General features: G+C 37.4%; 1 protein-coding gene across 4 annotated transcripts in view; it reads left to right on the top strand.

The window, feature by feature from the left end:
• Nucleotides 1-23069, top strand: part of TET2 (tet methylcytosine dioxygenase 2) — a 130211-nt gene that overhangs the window by 84086 nt on the left and 23056 nt on the right. For 2 of the 4 annotated variants that reach the window (XR_010659390.1, XM_065907024.1), the window contains exons 3-6: nt 2897-6345; nt 7942-8032; nt 9451-9544; nt 10171-10379. Coding sequence is in view for 3 of the 4 variants with exons in the window: in XM_065907024.1 (XP_065763096.1) it covers nt 2943-6345; nt 7942-8032; nt 9451-9544; nt 10171-10379 (3797 nt within the window). In the remaining variant the exon portion in view is untranslated. Of the gene's footprint in view, nt 1-2896; nt 6346-7941; nt 8033-9450; nt 9545-10170; nt 10380-23069 lie in introns of those variants that run through there. The other 2 variants (XM_065907026.1, XM_065907027.1) reach the window with 2 other exon arrangements.

The following is a 23069-nucleotide window of genomic DNA, read 5'->3' as shown; positions in this document are numbered from 1 at the left end:
GTGCATACATCATTTAACACATATATATGAGCATATTTGTTAGAAAAGTTTTTAAAACTGAAGAATCAAAGGAAGTTTTTACAAAATTCGGTGGCTATTGCTAAATCCCCTCTATGTTATTTGTATTAGTTTTGACTCATTTTTTCTATTTGATGGTTGATTATTTTGCTCTATCAATTTGTATGAGTCTTACATATCAAGAAAAGTACTATGTAACTTTTAACTTTGCTTAGGGTTTATGTTTGCATGCATACATTTTATTGAAGTTCCTCATCTTTCATGGCTTTAGATTTTGTGTCACAAAGAACTTGTCCAGTCATTAGATTATGTTTTTAAGTTTTGTAAGACTGTTTTAAAATTTTTTAGTGATTTGTTTTCCATATTCAGATGTTAAATCTATCTAGAATATATTTTGGTATAAGATATAAGGAATTAATCCAACTTCATTTTTTCAGAAAACTATCCCATCGATCTAATATTACCTCATACCCTATTTCTATGCATGTTTGAATCTATTTCTTTATATTCTATTCCATTGGTCATATAAACACCCTATTATCTATTGATGTGTAAGTACAAGCTGTTTTAAGTAGAACTTTTGTTGCTTTTTAATATCTTTCAATTTGGCTACTGCCCTGCTCGGACCGCATTACAATTCTCTTTCACATTATTCCTGGATACCCAATTTGTTTATTTTCCACAGAACCTTTACAGTCTGTCTTCTTAATTCCTCAAAACATTCTGCCAGTACTTTTATGAAACTGTATTAAATGAATTGGTTGATTTGACCACTCTGTAAGAAGATATACTACCTTTCTACTTGTTTTGTGTTTGTATTTATAGATCCCTCAGTCTTGTTTTAACGTTTTATTCAGATAGGCCTTTCACATATCTTTTAAAGTGTATTCTTAGTGTTTAAGAAAAGTTTACAGTTTTTTATTTCACCAAAGCTTCTGACTAGTTGTTGCTGTTAGGTACCAAGGTGGTTGATTTTTTTCTCTAGCTACTTTACTGTCCTTTGTAACCGTTTTTCAGTTGATTCTCTCGGTTGGCCAGTGTACAATCTTATTCTCTGCAAATGGTAACTTTAGTGTTGCTGTCTAATATTTATTTCTTCCTCTGTTTCATTTGTCCTGGTTAGTAAGCAGTAGCTATTTTAATAGGCCTTTTTTATAGCCCAAAGGGAAAATAGTCTTGATTTCTTTTTCTGCTTACATCCTTAAAATAAATTTAATGAGAAAAACTGTGGGAAAATAAAGCATGACTGCACAATAAATGGGACAGCATTCACTTTATATAATGGATTATTTTTTATTTTTAGTGCCCATTTCATCCTGCTTTCCCTATTATTTGGACTTCGAAATGTCCATCAATATTGGTCTCAAAAATGTTTGAATGAATGATTGAATAAAGAAATGAACTCAAGATGAATAAATTTATATCAGTCTAAGTGAAACTGATTAGATGTTTACTCTATAGTAAGCACAAAAATAAACAGAGTAGGATATTTTTAAAGAATTCACAGCCCAGTAAAAGAGACCAAGCAAGATACAATTGCATGTGATGTGTTCAGCAGTAGACTATATATAAGGTAAAGAAGGAGAATAGAAATGGGAGTGACTAATTCTTCTGGAAAATCAGGAGGGAATCCCTAGAAGGTGATCTGAGACAGTTTTAGCTGGATACAGAAGTCACTGGGCATGATACGGGGACTAGGAAGGCATTCTAGGAGATAAAACAATATTGTAGAGGTCTGAAACAGCTTACAGTGTGTGGGTATTTATAAGCTGTTGTTATGGGGGGAGTATAATCTGTGGGAGCAAGTAGGACAGAAAAATAGAAACTTGCATATGAAAAACCATGTCTATTAGGCAGGAATTCGCAGAAGAAGGAGGCAGCCGGATCCTATAAAGGAAAATACAGAATCACTTAGAAAGGGCATATAAATTATACGTTCATCCCTATACCCCGCCCCCTGGAATGTTAACACTGCAGGGACTGTGTCTTGTCTTCCAGGTGTGTTTGGGTAAAGAGTTTGAGAGCTGCTAATGCAAGCAATGAGAGTTAGTAAAGTGTGTGGGCTTCCCTGGTAGCTCAGGCGGTAAATAATCTGCCTGTAATACAGGAGACCCAGGTTTGATCCCTGGATGGGGAAGATCTCCTGAAGAAGGAAATGGCAACCCACTCCAGCATTCTTGCCTGGGAAATCCCGTGGACAGAGGAGCCTGGTGGGCCACAGTCCATGGGTTTGCAGGACTCGGACACAACGTAGAAACCAAACCACCACCAAAGTGTGTGAAGAAGGGTATGAACCAGATTTGCATTTTAGAACTTTCCCTTTGATGGCAGTTTGAAGGATCCTTGAAGGACTGGGAAGAGGACAAGCTGGGTTCCAGAGAAGAATCTTTTAAAAAACTACTACAGTAGATAGTGAAGCAAGATAATGTAGATCTGGCCACTAAATGGCAGTGAAGATAATTCAAGGAATACACAGGAAATGGAATTGATAGAATTTAACGAGCGATTGGATACGTAAGGTGCTAGAGAAGAAAGAAAGGAGGTAGTCTTCCTCTGTTGTTCTTCACATTTTGACAAGAAAAATTATTCGGGAAGGAAGTTGATAATATTTACTAATAAAATAGTGTGAACTTCTCACATTAGCTGGTGATTTTGATCTTTTTTTTGTGAGCATAAATATCTGATGGCTGCTGGGAAGACAAGAATAAGCTTATCCTGAGTAGCTCTTGACTGTCACTCTGAGACATGAAAAGGAGTATCACAGTTTGCTATGTCTAGGAATACCAATATTATTAAGGCCACAGTTTTTCTGTAAGGTGTGCTGCTAGTGTTAGATATGTATTAATGTACTTTATTTTTTTGTTTCTGTGCTCTTTAGAATTCATTCAGAGGGCAGCCTTGTGGATGGCCCCGAAGCAAGCCTGATGGAACAGGACAGAACCAATCATGTTGAGGGCAACAGACTAAGTCCATTCCTGATACCATCTCCTTCTCCCATGTGCCAGACAGAACCTCTGGCGAGAAAGCTCCAGAATGGAAGCCCATTAACCGAGAGACCTTATCTTGAAGTGAATGGAGACGCCAAGTGGCAGTCTTTCAAAAGTTATTATGGAATACCCTACATGAAAGGAAGCCAAAATAGTCGCGTGAGTCCGGATTTCATACAGGAAGGTAGAGGGTATTCCAGATGTTTGCAGAATGGCGGGATAAAACGCACAGTTAGCGAACCTTCTCTCTCTGGGCTCCATCAGAACAAGAAACTGAAACCAGACCAAAAGGCTAATGGAGAAAGAAAGAGCTTCGGGGAAAGCCAAGAAGGAAATCCAGACAAAGGCAGCAGTCAAACAAATGTCTCCGATATGAGTGCTAAAAGGGAATCTGTGAGCTCTGCGACCCAAGAAAATGAAGTGAAAGATTTCACCAGTTTTCCAACACACAATTGTGGTGGGTCTGAAAACCCAGAGCTTCAGATTCTGAACGAACAGGAGGGGAAGAGTGCTAACTACCACGACAAGAACATTGTATTACTTCTAAACAAGGCAGTGCTCATGCCTAACGGTGCTACAGTTTCTGCCTCTTCCATGGAAAACACACACGGTGAACTCCTGGAAAAAACACTGTCTCAATATTATCCAGACTGTGTTTCCATCGCGGTGCAGAAAACCACATCTCACATACATGCCATTAATAGTCAGGCTACTAATGAGTTGTCCTGTGAGGTCACTCACCCAGCGCATACCTCAGGGCAGATCAATTTCCTGCAGACCTCGAACTCTGAGCTGCCTCCAGAGCCAGCCGCAGCGGCGACTGAGAGCTGTGAGGCTGATGGTGCCAGTAAACCGGCTGCAACGCTAGGGGCCTGCCCCTTCCAGAAACCAGAACAGCAGAAGTCCGCTTTTGAGATATGCCCATCTCCGGCAGGAAACAGTAACATCCAAGGCACTGCAAAGCTAGGCTCTGGTGAAGAATTCTGCTTGGGTCCCAGCGGCAATTTGCAGTCTCCTGGCGGCAGCTCTGAACGGTATTTAAAGCAAAATGAAATGAATGGTGCTTGCTTCAAGCAAAGCTCAGTGTTCACTAAGGATTCCTTTTCTGCCACTACCACACCACCACCATCACAATTGCTTCTTTCTCCCCCTCCTCCTCTTCCGCAGGTTCCTCAGCTTCCTTCTCAAGGAAACGGCACTCTGAATGATGGGGTTTTGGAAGAACTCCATCACTACCCCAACCAAAGTGACCCAACTCTTTTAAGGGAAGTGAAAATAGAGGGTCAGCATGAGGCACCACCACCCCAGAGTCCCACTCCCTCCGCCCGTGTATCCAACCCCTCTCTGATGCTTCCAGTAAGGCCTCAGAATAATTGTGTTAACAAGAATGACAGTCGGACTCCAGGGACAATGACTATTCCATTGGGTTCTGAGAAAACCAGACAACTTTCAGAACATCTCAAGCCTAATCCACCAATTCTTCATAGCAGTGGAGATCCACAGGATCACTGCCAGCATTTGATGGGACACAAACAGCAAGAGGTTCTCAAGAGTCAAGACAAGGAACAAACACATGACCTCATGCTCCCAACACAGCCCTATCTGAAACCAGGATGGATTGAATTGAAGGTCCCTCACTATCATCAAGCAGAATCCCATCTAAAATGTAATGAGGCAACCCTGCGGTCAATTCTTCAGTATCAGTCCAACCCCTCCAATCAAATGACCTCCAAACAATACACTGGAAATTCCAACATGCCTGGGGGGCTCCCAGGGCAGGCTTATATCCAGAAAATAATGCAGCCGAAGCAGAGGCCACCAAGGTACCAAGTTGAGATGAATCAAGGGCAGTCTCAAGGTACAGTGGACCAGCATCTTCAGTTCCAAAACCCCTCACTCCAGGTGCCCTTCTCCAAAATGGAGCCTTCACCTGACACTCACAGGCAGTCACTGTGTGCCCCGAGATGTCATTTCCAACAAAGACCAGATCCCCAAACTGAGAAACTCATGCCCCCAACATTAAGACAGCACTTGAATCAACAGACTTCAGAGACTGAACCCTTCTCAAATTCACACCTTTTGCAGCATAAGCCTCATAAGCAGGCAGCACAAACGCAACCACCCCAGAATTCACATCTCTCTCAAAACCAGCAACAACAGCAAAAATTACAGCTGAAGAATAAAGAACAAATGCCCCAGACCTTTCCTCAGCTCCAGGGCAACAGTGATGAGCCAAGAGAAGGAACATTCTTTAGCCAGGTTAAAGTAGAAGAATGCTTTCCTGGTGAAGAGCAATATTCAAAATCAAGTGAGTTCCAGACTCATAATCCCCAAATGGGGCTGGAGCAAGTACAGAATATGAACAGTATAAATTCTGCCTATGGGCAGATCTTGAAGTCAAATGCAAGCAAAGTACAGATTTCTGGTTCAAACCATATACAGCGGGTTCCAGACAATAAAGAACAGACTGTAAATTCTGAACTGTTTGCAGGAAACAAGACCCCAAACATGCATCACATGCAATATTTTCCAAATAATGTGACCCCTAAGCAAGGTATTCTTCACAGGTGCTTTCAACAACAGGAACAAAAGCCTCAACAGGCTTCAGTTCTGCAGGGATATAAAAGTAGGAACCAAGACGTGTCTGGTCAACAAGCTGCACAACTCGCTCAGCAAAGGTACTTGATGCAAAACCAAGCAAATGCATTCCCTGTGCCCGATCAGACAGGAACTCATGTTCAGACCCCACCTCAGAAGGACATTCAAAAGCATGCTGCTCTGAGGTGGCATCTCTTACAGAAGCAAGAACAGCAGCAAACACAACTCCAAGCCGAGTCTTGCCATAGTCAGATGCAAAGGCCGATTAAGGTCGAGCCTGGATCCAAACCCCATGCCTGTATGCGCCCCCTGTCAGCACAGCCAGAAAATAAAATGTGGAAAAAGATACCCAAGCAAGAGATTCCACCTCCCAGCTGTGATAGTGTGCAGCCGCGGAGCATCCTTGAGACCATGGAGCAGCATGTGGAGCAATTTCAGGTCAAATCATTATTTGACCATAAGGCTCTTAATCTCAAATCACAGAAGCAAGTAAAAGTTGAAATGTCAGGGCCAGTCACGGTTTTAACTAGACAAACCACTGCTGCAGAACTTGAGACCCACACCCCAGCTTTAGAGCAGCAAGCAACGCCTTCCTCAGAAAAGACACCAACCAAAAGAACAGTTGGTTCTGTTCTCAATAATTTTTTAGAGTCACCTTCCAAATTACTAGATACTCCTATAAAAAATTTATTGGATACACCTGTCAAGACTCAGTATGATTTCCCATCATGCAGATGTGTAGGTAAGTGCCAGAAATGTTCTGAGACACATGGTGTTTATCCAGAATTAGCATATTTGTCTTCAGATATGGGATTTTTCTTTCTTTTTAAAAAAATCTTGAGTCTGGCAGCAATTTGTGAAGGCTCATAAAAACCTGAAGCTTACATTTCTTGTCTTTAAATTACAGATGCTTGTGCTGTGCAAGAGAGAACTTCATTTACACTCAATTTTTCAAAAAAAATAAAATAAAATAATTGTGCATGCTCATTTGTCCCTACCATCAAACCCTTTAAAATATAAAGGTATCTGTTTTAGACTAACCAATCTATTTAACTCTTTGTGTATCAACTCCTGGAGAGATACCCAAGCTGTAAAATCATCTCATTAAAATGGCAAAATAACTGCCATATGCAAATTGATGTAGGAGCTTTTAATATTTTTTTAATTCAAGGTTTAATGTATTAGTAGTCTTTCAATGTTAACTTCCAGTTAAGGGGGAAATGATCATCCTTCTGCCTCAGTGAATTGGGGGAAATTATTATGCTGAAGTTCTGAATACTCATAAAGTTGCCCTTTCTCTGTGTATGCATTTGAAACATTGTGTGATTTATATTTATTTTGATAATATTTTCTCTTTAAAATTTCATCTATTTGATAGAAAATATGGTATTTCCCTTTTTTTTTTTTAAACAAGCTTCTTTTTATTAAAATTCAAGATGCTTGATAGGTGTATTGTTGGATACAGTATTTGTAAAACCAGTGTTAAACTACTGTGGCTAATAGTCCACCCACTCCATGTTATTCCTCTCACAATGGGACACCCCACATTTTATAGGAGGATGGAGGGAGGATCCATACTGCCCCTTGGCGTGTGGTTAATATTATTGCCTCATGGGGCTAACGTGCCACACATGTCATAGACAACACTGGGTAAGTTATCCTCATCTTCACGCCCCGCTCCTATCACACTAACCCTTTTTTCCCGCACTTGTCATCTTTGATGGTATGCAAGAGCCTCTTCCTTTTATCTGACCCTCTCTTTAAGTTTTCTCTCATTATAAGTTGTTCTAAAGTACACACAAACATGGATCTGGATTCAGTGTTCTTATTTTCAAAACAGAGTGATTGAATGTTGTGGGAAAAGAAGAGGAGAAAAAGGTATCTTGACAATAAACTGAACAAGATCCTGGGGGATGAGATAGGACAGGAGATTTTACTTTTAATCTTTTAACATCCAAATAGCAGGCAGGCTTCTAGTAAGCTGTAATTTTTTTGTTCAGTTTAAAAAATTGGATTATAGTTGATATTACATATAATATATTCTAATTCCCTCACTGTTTTCTTTGTTTACTTCCAATTACTTGGTTTAAAATAGCTCCTTATCCCATATCTGAAATGTATGTAATATATTTTTATCCAACAGGCAGAATGTACATATACTTAATTATTTCGCACATTTTTTAATAGATTAGTCCATCAATTCATTTTAAAGGAAAAAAAATGTTTAAAGTCACATTTAGGGCCCTTACTGTACAGTTGGGGGATAAGCTTTGTGGATGTAGCCTTTATATTTAGTATAATTGAGGTCTAAAATAATAATCTTCTATTATCTCAACAGAGCAAATTATTGAAAAAGATGAAGGTCCTTTTTATACCCATCTAGGAGCAGGTCCTAATGTGGCAGCTATTAGAGAAATCATGGAAGAAAGGTAATTAACACAAAGGCACAGGGCAGATGAACGGTTATCCTTTTGTATATGTCAGAATTTTTCCAGCTTTCACATACAAAGCAGTAAACAATTGTAAACTGAGTAATTATTAGTAGGCTTAGCTATTCCAGGGTTGCCAACACTACACACTGTGCTATTCACCAGAGAGTCACAATATTTGACAGGACTAATAGTCTGCAAGCTGGCACAGGCTGCCCACTTTGAGATGGATGCCAGAAAACCCAGGCATGGACAAGAACCAGCCAGCCAGCCAGCCTGCCAGGCATAAGGGTGCTGGCGCAGGCCGCAAAGAGAGGCCCCGCTCTGGTTTTCCCACTTGATAAAGTGTCAGAAAGGGGGAAAGGTGGTATAAGAAAGGAGCCATTGCGTTAAATTCACCTCGAGTTGTAAACGAGTAGCTATCTCTAAGGAAGCTGTCCACTGGTATGAGCAGAGGGCAAGAATGCTATACTGAATAGAAATAGAGACAGATTCTATTTATAGCTACATTGATGTTTAACTGTCAGTCATAAGCATACAGGTGCTTACCTGAATCTACATGGTTACTCCTGCATGTAGAAGACTCTTAGGAGTGAGAATCAGTGCAGAGAGAGACGTTCATATAGGCATCAGCAGCGCTGAGCTGCTGTTATGCTAGGGTGCCTTTTCTTTATGAGGTAGGCAGTTTCATCATTAAAATACATTAGGAAGCCTTCTGGGCAGCAAGGACATATTCTGTATCATTGTTGCCCCAATTCCAAATTATTTATTTCTAAATTAGCACATAGAAATTCACTAAATAATCATCTAGTAGCCTGGCAAAAACTGAATTTCCCTAAGTGCCCTCTTTTATTGGCAAGTAGTAAGTAGTGTCTTGTAAGTGTAAGTAAGTAAGGGAAAATATAATCTGTTTCTAGAATTATCCCATAGTTTCAAAATTGCTGGATACTAGTTATTTGAGAGCCTTTTAAACAATGTGAGAGAGATTCTTAGAGGAACAGATTCTAACTAAAATCTATTAAGATTCCCCAAGTTTTAAAATAGCTAAATTCAGCAAAGGACAAATCAAATCGTACATATCTTGGAAGACTAAATTTAACAAACTTGGAAAAGTTTTGTGCTTTGTGAAATTATGTATAAAAATAAGCTTCCCCATTATTTTTACCCAACATATAATTTCAAAATAGTTCATTACAATTATCAATATATTTTGATACTAAAGAGATACAAGGCTTAAAGTCTGTTATCCAGTTTCCTTGGCTTAGTTCTGTTTTTTTTTTTTTTAAATAAATTAAACTATTCATTTCTCAGGATGTGATCATAGAATAAAATTATGCACAAATGTTCAGTATTTTGGTTGCCTCTTAGATTCATTTGCTAATTTTATGTGTGTGTGTGTTTCTGTGGATTTCTTTAAGGTTTGGACAGAAGGGTAAAGCTATTAGGATTGAAAGAGTCATCTATACTGGTAAAGAAGGCAAAAGTTCTCAGGGATGTCCTATTGCCAAATGGGTAAGTGTGACTTAACAAGGCCTTTGATCCTCAGTCTTGGGCATTTTGATTCATTCATCTAACCCTGAGAATTGGGTTGCCCAGATCAGACAGTCGTTTATGCCAGCAGAAAGGAATATTGCTTATATTTATCATTGTGTCATCTCTTAAGAAAAGGGGAGTTTAAAACCATGTACAAACTGTACTTAATTGAAAGAACTTAATGGTGAGGAGGAGGTCTGTCCAGGTGCCTGCTAGAAGTATATTTCTTCCCAGCACGTGAGGTCCTTAATCCTTTAAAAACCTGCAGTTAATCTTTATCTTGTCATTTTTGAAGCCCTGGAACTTTAAAGTGTTGCCCATGTAGCTCTGGCTTTAATGAAGGGAGCGTTGCCTGCAGTGTCGTGGGGAGTGTGTCTGGTACACACTGCCTGCATTTGCAGCTCTCCTGCTTCTGACCCCGGGGTAAGCCCCAGCATCATAGATGGGCAACAAAAGGCAGGGGCATGTGCTGATAGGTGTCAGCCTAACTGTGACCAGATGTGAGAAAATATACAGACATCAGTCGATGCTCTCCTCTGCTGCAAGTGACCCTTGTTTTGTTTTGGTTGGGGTGGGGTGTTGGGGTGGAATGGTGACCCGGACAGGTGGTTCGCAGAAGCTGCAGCGAGGAGAAGCTACTGTGCTTGGTGCGGGAGCGAGCTGGCCACACGTGTGAGGCTGCGGTGATCGTGATTCTCATCCTGGTGTGGGAAGGCATCCCAGTCTCTCTGGCCGACAAGCTGTACTCGGAGCTCACCGAGACGCTAAGGAAGTACGGCATGCTCACCAACAGGCGCTGCGCCCTGAACGAAGAGTAAGTGCCTCCGGGGGCCTCTCCTCCTCCTCCGCTGCTAGAAAACCTGACCGTCGGCTTGGGGGTAAAGAGTCAAACTTGCGTTTTCATGTTTATAAAACAGGGCTCAAAATGCCCGCTTCACAAACATGCAATAGGATCTTGTAGTTGCTAACATGGATACTTTGAGGAAGGTGCACTCACTAATATTTTGTACCTTGGGAGAGTGTAGCTATGAGTTAGAAGCAGCTTGCTGGAAGTCTGTGTATATCCACAAACTGGACCATACTATAAACTTGAAAATACCTGTGTGTCTGCTCGCTGCAAGCTCACTCTTTTTGTGTGCCTGGCCATCATGTTAGAATATTGATACCACTTCGGTGCTACAGTATTTGAGACAGTAAGCTTGGTAAGAAACTTTAGGGTTTCCAGATCAAGGATTTTACTACATCTGTAGCAGACAAAAATACAAGTCTGTAGAGGTCCTGTAGGAACAAACTGATTTTGACTTCACTGCAATCTAGTTCATTACTTCCATTGTAATAATCAGAATTGTTTCTATTTTTACTGCTGCTAAATAATCAACACATTAGCTATGGATGGGCATTATTTTCTAGGAATATAAAAATTTGAAATAGGAAAGCAAGGGTATACAGTTAAATATATTTAATGCAACCAAGAATTTATGGTTTGTTTGTGGTTTTTTTATTTTTTAATCTCATCTACTTGCAGGAAATTTAAATCTTCAGTTGAAGAAAGTGTAATTTTTAATTTTCCTTCTGGTTTGGTATTCTATCATTAAAAAAATACAGGAAAATTCACAGTGCTGCACTGAAATCCTATGTAACTATTTTAGTCACAGTTTAACTTTGTGCTTCTTCCTTTAGTCTCCTTTCTCCCATGTCCACCAATTACAAAATAGCTTACTGAGCTTATGGAAATATTGTCTGTTCATTGCAACAACTCACTGCTAACCAAATTTGTAGCTTCATTGACTATTACTCTAATTGGTATGGTTTAAGTATATGTTAGGGGCTCCCTCTGGGACACTGGGGGCAGGTAGGGGAGTACTAAATCAACTACAAATAATCTATCAAAATTACTGTTTTGATATGAAAATGTGGCTTGGTTTTCTATGATAGTTATGATCCAGAAGTTTCATGGTGTGTACCTTATGGCCATAAACCCACTTTCACAAATGATAGATCGGAGGATTGAAGTTGTTGATTCATAAGACATGACTCAAACTTGACAGCTTTGAAGTGAAGTGAAAGTCGCTCAGTCGTGTCCAACTCTTTGCAACCCCATGTCCATGATATTCTCCAGGCCAGAATACTAGAATGGGTAGCCTCTCACTTCTCCAGGAGATCTTCCCAACACAGGGATCGAATCTAGGTCTCCCACACTGCAGGCAGATTCTTTACCAGTTGAGCCACAAGGGAAGCCCAAGAATACTGGAGTGGGTAGCCTATCCCTTCTCCAGCAGATCTTCCCAACCCAGGGATCGAACCGGGGTCTTCTGCATTGCTTTAGGTGTAAGGTAATATTCTATTTATCCTAACATCTCATGTTTCATCTTTTTTTAAAAAATGCATTTAGGTGCCTTTAATCAGAAAGAAAATGAACATTAAGACATCTTGAGCTGCTGTTGGTGACATTTTTCTCAGGAATTCAGTGACACTGCCTTGTGTTCGTAAAGCAGACTTCCTCTTAGACTTGGTGGCTGGAACTTCTAAACCACCAAAGATCTTGTGAAAATGACAGTTTTGTTTACATTTCTTAAAGTTTCTTGCAAACTATATTTCACATCCTTTGTAACTGATTTAATTTTTATAATATTATACATCTGTTATTTTTCCCCTGAAGGCTTTTCTTTGGTTCCTATAAATGCCATTGTCTGAAACAGAATTTATTTCTATATGTCAGATTTTATGTTAAGAACTTTGCTAAATTACATTATTTTGCTTTTGAAAATCACAAATGTTGATGGGGCTGGGGTCTAAGAAAACTTGTAATTTGTTTCACTGGTCTAAATAGGAGGCAGGTACAAAACTATTAAAAGATGTGCTGCAAATATTAAAACATTTTAAAGGGCAGTCTATATACCTTTGCTTAACTTGGTCTGGAATTTCAAAGTAAAGATGAGGAGTTATTTAATTGATATTTTAGCTTTGAGTTACTCATACTTAGAGCAGTCCCCCCAAAAACAAAAAATATACTTGAAGTACATGATTCAAATAGACACTTAACCAATGACATGCCATATATCACTCAGATACAGCTTATGAAATTTCTCCTACCCTATAAAATAAATTTTATTTCATGTCTGGCAAAAGTTAAAATTATTAGTATTTGCCAAGTATGAAGAATACTTATTTTCATGGCATGAGATTTTATTTTTATTGCAGCTCGTTTATTGTTTCTCTATCCTTAGGCCTTGAAAAATTCCTGGTAACAGGGTCAAAGGGCTGCCCTGGTGGCTCAGTAGGAAAAGAATCTGCCTGCGATGCAGGAGACCTGGGTTCAATCCCTGGGGCGGGAAGATCCCCTGGAGAAGGAAATGGCAACCCACTCCAGTATTCTTGCCTGGAGAATCCCATGGACAGAGGAGCCTGGTGGGCTCCATGGGGTCACAAAGAGTCAGACATGACTGAAGTGACTAAACAACAACAATGAAGGATAATCTCAAATTGGGGCTGCTGACTCATTTTAATGTTCAAAGCTGTGTGACCCTCATCACTGAACTCATAAATCCCAGTGCCCTCATGCAGCATAACCACCCACTGTGAGTCCAGAAACAAACTCTGAAAGCGTCTTCCAGTGGGAAAGTCAGAATGAATTTTTACATTTCCTTTGAGCCAAGCCATTTGTTTCTCCTTTAAAGATTTCCGTTTGAGATGTCCATTTTACGGACTAAGCCTAACCAGTATTTTTTTGGCAAGTGAGAGTTGTGGGAGTGTTATCTGTCATCATAAGAAAGTCAAAGCCAGGACTGTCTCTGCCATGCTGGGTGATATTAAGCTTTTAAAGAAACTGTATATTATAAAAATTTTCGTATGACAAAACCCACTGAAAAATAAAAAAATAAAAAAAAAAAAAAGAAATAAAAAAAATTTTCCAATATACATAAATGGAGAGTGCAGGATAATGAATCCCTAGGAACTCATCACATGGTTTCAACATTTATCAACATTTTGCCAATACTATTACATATATCCTCCCATCCACACTTCCTAACCCCACCCCCGCCACTGTTTTAAAGCAAAACAGATGCCATATCATCTCAGATACATTCACTCTGATGTATATTGCTAACAGATAAGGACTTTTTTTTTTAACAAAACCTAGTCACAGTGGCATTATCCTTCATTTCAAAATTGAGTGATTCTTGAATATCATTTAATGTTGAGACCACATTTAAAGTTCCCTATTTGGATCCTATTTCCAATATACACAGAGAGAAAAAAAATACTGAGAAAAAGAAAGTCTGTATCTGGCATTTGATTGAGACTTTTCAGTAGGTCCTAGTTCAAGCCTATCATCTAGCATAATTATTGCTAGAACATCCTTTTATTCTCAAACGTGTCCCAGTTTGTAAGATCAAGTATATGATTCACAAGCCTCTTGTGACTAGTTTCCCCTCTTTTTAATGAATTTGTTAGACTGTATGATTTTGATTTGCTTTGTAAAATTTCCTACACTCTGGATTTGACCTGTGCACACTTGCTTAACTTGTTCCTCTGCCACTAATATCTTCTATATGCTGGAAGTTAGAGACTTAAATATGTATGTATACATGTGTATTAGCAAAATGCTTCATAAGTGGTCATGAAATAATCTTACTTCTTTAGGCCCATCATGAGGGACATAATATCTGCTTTGTCCCATTTATAGTGATATTATCAGTGTTCAGCTCAGAAGTTATTAGCTTGATCCACCCCATCATAAAGTTTCCTAGAAAACTTTTACTTAACGGCTTAGCACATTCATCAATGAATATTACCTGTTTCTATTAGTTTGAAAATTGAAATGTTTCTTATTTTTTAATGTTGTACAAATTTATGTGTTGTATACATTTGAATTATTTTGCTAGTTTTCTATTCTTGCGTAAGTTTGAATAGCTGATCTAGTTTTTAGCTTAAATTTCTTTTTTCTTTTTTACAGTTAGAAGTCCAAAGAGGTTGAAGCACTTTAAAAATATGTTGCATAGGCAAATATTTTTATTACAATTTCTCTGATTTGTTATTTAACAATTAGCCAAATTCTGAGTCATGTTGAAAATGAGGCTACAATGTGAAAATTCTAACCTGAATTGAAAGGCCTCTGTCGAAAGAAATGTGCCTTTTTAGTATCCACTTCATGTAGGAAATCACCTTGAAGTCACTTTGTTATGTAGTGATTTTTTTTAAATTTAGATATAATTCACACACTATAAAATTCACCCTTTTAGTATACAATATAGTGCCTTAGTATATTCATGAAGTTGTGCAACATTTTCATCACTCCCAAATATAAACCTCATAGCCATTAGTTAGTCACTTTCCATTCTTCTCTCCTCTAAATGACAACTACTAATCAACTTTCTGTCTCTATAACTTTGCCCCCTCTGGGCATTTCATATTAATAGAATCATACAATATTTAACCTGTCTGTCTGGCCTTTTCCACTTAGCATAATGTGTGTTCTTTAAATTTTTTTAAAAAATTTTAATAGAGTATATTGGTTTACAATGTTGTCTTAGTTTCAGGTATACAGCAGAGTGATTCAATGGTACATATATTCATTCTTTTTCAGATTCTGTTCCCATATAGATTATTGCAGGATACTGAGTAGTTTTCTGTGCTTTGTTGGTTTTCTGTATATAGTAGTGTGTGTATGTTGATCCCAAGCTCCTTTGTTTTGTAAATCATTTTTAAGAAATTAGATTCCACGTGACTGATATCATGTCGTATCTGTCTTTCTCTGACTTACTTCACTTAGTGTGATAATCTCTAGGTCCATCCATGTTGCTGCAAACAGCATTATTTCATTCTTTTCTATAACCAAGTAGTACTCCATTGTATATATATATCACATTCATTCTTCTGTCAATGGACATTTAGGTTGCTTCCATGTTTTGGCTATTGTAAATAGTGTTGCAGTAAACATCGGGGTGCATATATCTTTTCAAATTCTGATTTTCTCCAGATATATGCCCAGGAATGGGATTGCTGGATCATATGGTAGTTCTATTTTTAAGTTCCTTAAAAATAGTTCTTTTTTTTCTTTTTAAAGAACTTCTATACTGTTCTCTATAATGGCTGTACCAATTTACATTTCCCACAAACAGTGTAGAAGGGTTCCCTTTTCTTCACACCCTCTCCAGCATTTACTGTTTATAGATTTTTTTGATAATGGCCATTCTGACTGGTGTAAGGTTATTGCTCATTGTAGTTTTGACTTGCATTTCTCTAATAATTAGCGATGTTGAGCATCTTTTCAAGTGCTTTTTGGCCATCTGTATGTCTTTGGAGAAATTTCTATTTAGATCTTCTGCCCATTTTTTGATTTTTGGGGGGATATAGAACTACATGAACTGTATATTAGAAATTAATCTCTTGTCAGTCACTTTTTTTGCAAATATTTTCTCCCATTCTGTGGGTTATCTTTCCATTTTGTTTATGGTTTCCTTTGCTGTACAGAAGATTTTAAGTTTAATTACATCCCATTTGTTTTTTGTTTTTATTTTCACTAGAAGGTGAATCAAAAAAGGCTATTGCTGCAAAATTTTTGTTAAAGAGTATTCTGCCTTAGAGTTTTTAATGCTCAGCTTTACATGTAGGTCTTTAATACATTTCAAGTTTATTTTTGTGTATGTTTTTAGAGAGTGTTCTAATTTCATTCTTTTACATGAGCTGTCCAGTTTTCCCAGCCCCACTTATTGAAGAGACTGTCTTTTCTCCATTGTATGTTCTTGCCTCCTTAGCCATAGATTAATTGACCATAGATACATGGCTTTATTTCTGTTCCATTGATCTGTTAATATATTTCTGTTTTTGCACGAGTACCAAACTGTTTTGATTACTGTGACTTTGTAGAATAGTCTGAAGTCAGGGAGCCTGATTCCTCCAGCTTTATTTTTCTTTCTCAGGATTGCTTTGGCTATTCAGGGTCTTTTGTGTATCCATCCAAATTTAAAAATTTTTTATGTTAGTTCTGTGAAAAATGCCATTCGCAATTTGATAGGGATTGCATTGAATCTGTATATTGCCTTGGGTAGTATAGTCATTTTGATAATATTGATTCTTCCAATCCAAGAACATGGTATATCTTTCCATCTTTGTCATCTTTGATTTCATTCATGAGTGTCTTATAGTTTTCAGAGTACAGGTCTTTTGCCTCTTTAGGTAGGATTTTATCCCTAGGTATCTTATAATGTTTTAAAGGTTCATCTTTGTTATAACATTAATCAGTACTTTATTTCTTTTTATGACTAAATAATATTCCATTGTGTATATGTACCACATTTTCTCTGTTTATCAGTTCATAGACATTTTGGTTATTTCTACTTTTTGGCTACTATAAATATCTGGGTACATGTTTTTGTATGGACATATATTTTCACTTCTCTTAGGTATATACTGAGGAATGACATTGTTAGTCATATGGTAATGCTGTTTAACTTTTTGAGGTACTGCCAGACTGTTTTCCAAAACAGCTGTACCACTCTTAATGCCTAGCAACAAAATACAGAGGTTCTGATGTTTCTACATTTTAATCAAAACTACTTATTGTCTGCCTTTTTCATTATAACCTTTTCAGTGGGTATAATGTGTATCTCATGGTTTTGATTTGCATTTCCCTTATGAGTAATGATGTTAGTCATTATTTCATTTGCTATTGGCTATTCCTCTATCTTCTTTGAAGAAATCTTTACTTAAATCTTTGCTCAATTTTTAATTGTTCTGGATGCTAGCACTCATCAGATATATGGTTTGCAGATATTTTCTCATTCTGTAGGTTATCTCTTCATTTGATGATATCCTTGAAGCACAGAAGTTTTTTATTTTGATGAAATCAATTGCTTGTACTTTCAGTGTCATCTCTAAGAAATCACTGCATAATCCAAGGTCTTGAAGATTTACACCAATGTTTTCTTCCCAGAGTATTATAGTTTTAGCTCTTACATTTGAGTCTTTTGATCACTGTTGAGTTATCATGTGAGATAAGAAGTCAGCTTCATTCTTTTGCATGTGACTATCCAGTTGTCTCAGCACCATTTGTTGAAGAGGCTGTGTTTTCCATATTGAATTGTCTTGTCATTCCGTTGAAAATTAATTGACAAAGATGTATGGGTCATTTCAGGACTTTCCTATTTCATTAATTTACATACCTGTCCTTATGCCAATACTTCATAGCATTGACTGCTGTAGTTCTTGTGGTAAGTTTTGAAATCGGGTGTGTAAATCTGTTTTCCTTTTATAGGATTGTTTTGACTACTTTGTATCCTTTTCAGATCTCTGTGTATTTTAGGATCAACATATTAATCTCCCCATCTGGGATTTAGACAGAGGTTCTATTGACATCTTAACGATATTACATCTTCCTATTTATTAGACAGTATGTCTTTACATTTATTTAGGTTTTTAACTTCTTTCAATGATATTTTATGGTTTGCAGTATACAAGTACTACACTTCTTTTGTCAAATTCCTAAATAATTTATTATTTTTGATACTATTTTAAGTGGAATTATTTTTATTTCATTTTTGAATTGTTCATTGCTACGACACACTTACACAATTGGTTTTTATATATTAACCTTGTATCCTGCAAACTTATTAAACTAGTTGATTAGTACTAATTTTTTTAGTGGATTCCTTAGTATTTATACATACAAAAATCATGTCATCTACAAATAGAGATAGTTTAATTTCTTCATTGCCAATCTGAGTGTCTTTACTTTTTTCTTTTTTAAATCCTTTTGCATTATTTTCCTGGCTAGAATGTATAGTGGATATTGAACAGAACTAGCAAAAGCAAACATCTATTTCTTATCCCTGATTTTAAGGGGAAAACTTTTAGTTTTTCACTACTTAGTATGATGCTAAATGTAGGGTTTTTGTAAATGTTCTTTGTCAGATTAAGGAAGATTCTTTTTCTATTTTTAGGTTGAATATTTTTATCATAAAAGGATGTTGGGCTTTTCTCAGATGCTTTTTCTGTATTTCATTTTACTAATGTAGTATATAATATTGACTGACTTTTTTGTACATTGGACCAACATTGCATTTCTGGCATAGTTTATTACTTGGCTATAGTGTATACTTTTTGTGTATGTTGCTGGATTCTGTTTGCTGGTGTTTTATTGAGGATTTTTTCATCTGTATTGATAAGGGATATTGGTCTATAGTTTTCTTTTGACTGTCTCTGTTTTATAGTTTCAGGGTAATACTGGATTCCTAGGAGGCATTGGAAAGGGTTCTCTCATATTATTTGGAAGAATTTGTAAAGGATTGGGGTTAGTTCTTTAAATGTACCAGGAAAATCATGTACTCCTGGGTTTATCCTTGTGGGCATTTTTTTGATTATTGATTCAATCTTCTTGTTATAGATATATTCAGATTTCTGTCTCATCAGTTTCAGTAGTTTGTGCTTTCTGGAATTTTCATCCATTTCCTCTATTTTATCTAATTTGTTAATAGATCATTTTTATAGTATTCCCTTATAATGTTTTTAATAAGGTCATTGGTAATATCCTCTTTTTTATTTCTAATTTTAGTAATTTGGGTCTTCTCTCTTTTTCTTGGTCAGTCTAGCTAGTTTTGTCTACCAAGACCTCAGACAGCTACAATGTTCAACAACTGCCTCTGACTATTGTCAATAAATACCTCCAGTGGGGAAAAGGCTGTGTATAATAGGTGAGCTCCAGGTCAGATCAAATAAAGAAAGCCTTGTCAGTGGGGTCTTCTAAAGAGCTACCAGATAGGTAAAATAGTGACATTTCTCCAGGAAAATAGTGACATTTCTGCAGGAGTAGGGCTTTGGAGGATATCCAGCCTAATTCTGCCCTCTCCAGTGGTTGTCAGCCTGCTGATTTTCACCATAAATGTGAACTGCTGGTTTTCAAGGCTGTTGTGGAGTTCTGGGGACAGTGGGAATAGGGCAAGTTAAAACACTGTGTCAAGTTTAGCTTCTTACCGAAATTTCACTGCTATTCTTGAATAAATGCTTTCTGGACTGCTACAAGCCTTTTGTTAATTTCCGTATTTCTGAAAAGTTGCCTTTAAAAAACTTTTCCTTATTAACTGTTTGGTTACCATTAAATATAGTTTGTAAACAAATGATAGAATAATACATGGTAAGTATCTTTAGTTGTGAAATTTCAAAATAGTGAATTGGTGCCTTAGTAAACCATCCAAAAATGATTAGTTTGTGGTTTCTTTTTGATATCATTATTAACTGATTTGAAAAATTAAAACCTCATGGGTTTTAACTTGTGTTCTTTTCAATGAGAAATGGTATTTAGAGATCACAATCTGTATCCAGATGTGCCCATTGCTACAACAATATTGTTACTTTAGGTATTTTCAGTGGGCAGATATAGAAATTTTTTTTAGAAAGAGAAATTTTGAACTTTTTAACCCATGAATTCATGCTATTTCCTATTCATAGGATTATAGGATCTTTACTTATCTTTAGACTTCTTTCATCTTACACTAAAATTCTCAATTGAAGTTAACAATGATTTCTTCATGTCAGAACATACATAAGTAACTTCAAAATAATATCGTTACTACAGATAAGACTATTGTTGTCCAGTGAGGTCAGGAGAGCAATACATAAATGAAAGATGCCACAATCCACTTATCCATATGTATCCAGAGTAAATGAAATAATTATCTCAAAGAAGTATCTGCTCTCCAATTGCAGCATTGTTTACTATAACCAAGGTGTGGAGACAACCTAAGATTCCATTAATGGATAAATGGATAAAGATGTGGTGTGTGTACACACACACACAGGAATATTATTTAGCTTTAAGAAAAGGAAATCCTGTCATTTTTGAAATGTGGATGAACTTGGAGGGTATTATTATACTGAGTGAAATAAGCCAGATGGAAAAAGACAAATACTAATGGTATCAATTATCCATGGAGTCAAAAGCAAACAAAAGTCAAACTCATTGAAACAGAGTAGCATAGTGGTCATGAGAGTCTAGGGCCTGAGGGAAACAGAGGTTGGTAAAAGGATATATATAATCTTTCATTATAAAATCTGAGGCTCTAATGTATAACATGCTGACTGTGGTTGATAACACCTTATGGTATAATTGAAATTTGCTAAAAGGGTCATACTTAAGTGTTCTTTGCAAGAAAAAAAAGATAAATTTGTGAGGTGATAGATACGTTAACTAACTTGATGGGAGAATCCTTTCATAATATATGCTTATATCAAATCATCACATTGAATGCTTTAAATATGTACAATTTTATTTTTCAATTATACCTCAGTACATCTAGGGAAAAAATACCTACTGAATATAGTTTTCCTTGTGGCTTGTTTTATCTTGTTTTTAATTTTTGATTTCTTTGCTTGGTTGCCTATTTATTGCCCTTAGGGTAGAACTGACTTGGTCTGTAAAGTCACAGTACTATATTTTAGCCAAAAACTAGAAAGCACTCAAAGGCCCATCTGTGTTGGAATGGTTAATTTGTGGCATATTTATACAATTGAAAACTGTATGCACGTAAATATAGTAAAACTACATGTAACAATATGGTTGCAACATCCAAAAAATATTAAAAGATACAAATAAGCTTATACTAAATAATTGCATGTACATGTGTATGTTATGTATGTATGTATGTGTATAATATACACACACACATTTCTGCCTATTTTTATACTATAGCATAAAATATATAGCATACTACATGTAGTGTCAGTTCAGTTCAGTCATTCAGTTGTGTCTGACTCTTTGTGACTCCATGGGCTGCAGCACTCCAGGCTTCCCTGTCCATCACCAACTCCCGGAGCTTGCTCAAACTCATGTCCATCAAGTCAATGATGCCATCCAACCATCTCATCCTCTGTCATCCCCTTCTCCTCCTGCCTTCAATCTTTCCCAGCATCAGGGTCTTTTCAAATGAGTCAGTTTTTCGAATCAGGTGGCCAAAGTATTGGAGTTTCAGCTTCAGCATCAGTCCTTCCAATGAATATTTAGGACTGATTTCCTTTAGGATGGACTGGTTGGATCTCCTTGCAGTCCAAGGGACTCTCAAGAGTCTTCTCCAACACCACAGTTCAAAAGCATCAATTCTTCAACGATCAGGTTTCTTTATGGTCCAACTCTCACATCCATGTATGACTACTGGAAAAACCATAGCTTTGACTAGATGGACCTTTGTTGGCAAATTAATGTCTCTGCTTTTTCATATGCTGTCTAGGTTGGTCATAGCTTTTCTTCCAAGGAGCAAGCGTCTTTTAATTTCATGGCTGCAGTCACCATCTGCAGTGATTTTGGAGCCCACAAAAATAAAGTCTGTCACTGTTTCCATTGTTTCCCCATCTATTTGCCAGGAAGTGATGGGACCGGATGCCATGATCTTAGTTTCTGAACGTTGAGTTTTAAGCCAACTTTTTCACTCTCCTCTTTCACTTTCATCAAGAGGCTCTTTCATTCTTCTTCACTTTCTGCCATAAGGGTGGTGTCATCTGCATATCTGAGGTTATTGATATTTCTCCCGGCAATCTTGATTCCAGCTTGTGCTTCATCCAGCCCAGCATTTCTCATGATGTACTCTGCATATAAGTTAAATAAGCAGGGTGACAATATACAACCTTTACGGACTCCTTTCCCCATTTGGAACCAGTCTGTTGTTCATGGTCAGTTATAACTGTTGCTTCTTGACCTGCATATAGATTTCTCAGGAGGCAGGTCAGGTGGTCTGGTATTCCCATCTCTTTAAGAATTTTCCACAGTTTGTTGTGATCCATGCAGTCAAAGGCTTTGGAGTAGTCAATAAAACAGAAATAGATGTTTTTCTGGAACTCTCTTGCTTTTTCCATGCTCTAACAGATGTTAGCAATTTGATCTCTGATTCCTCTGCCTTTTCTTTACATGTAGTGTAAAAATAGTCAAAACTATATATGTGTGTGTGTGTGTGTGTGTGTGTGTATAAATGTATGTGTGATCTATACTATACATAGTATGAAAATGGGCAAAACTATATAGGTACACACACACACACACACATATACTTTTTCACTTTTATATCTAACTTTCACATACATATACACACGCATACACACTAAATTCAGTAGGTTTACAATATGTATTGTATAAAGAGCTTCCCTAGTGGCTCAGATGGTAGAGAATCCACTGGCAGTGCAGGAGATCTGGGTTTGATCCCTGGGTCGGGAGGATCCCCTGGGGAAGGGAGTGGCAACCCTCTCCAGTATTTTTGCCTGGAGAATTCCATGGGAAGAGGACACTGGCAGGCTGCAGTCCATGGAATCACAAAGATTTGGACACAATTGAGTGACTATGCACAGTGGACACAGTAGTAGATATAGTATAAAGGGTTTCCCTCGTAGTTCAGTGGTAAAGAATTTGCCTGCCAATGCGGGAGATGCAGATTCGATCCCTGCATCAGGAAGATCCCCTGGAGAAGGAAATGGCAACCCACTCCAGTATTCTTACCTGGAGAATCTCGTGGGCAGAGGAGCC

The sequence above is a fragment of the Muntiacus reevesi genome, chromosome 16 (assembly GCF_963930625.1).
Source record: "Muntiacus reevesi chromosome 16, mMunRee1.1, whole genome shotgun sequence".
Lineage (NCBI taxonomy): Eukaryota > Metazoa > Chordata > Mammalia > Artiodactyla > Cervidae > Muntiacus > Muntiacus reevesi.
The sequence above is the reverse complement of the archived record's forward strand: the minus strand, read 5'-3'. Positions and strand labels throughout refer to the sequence as shown.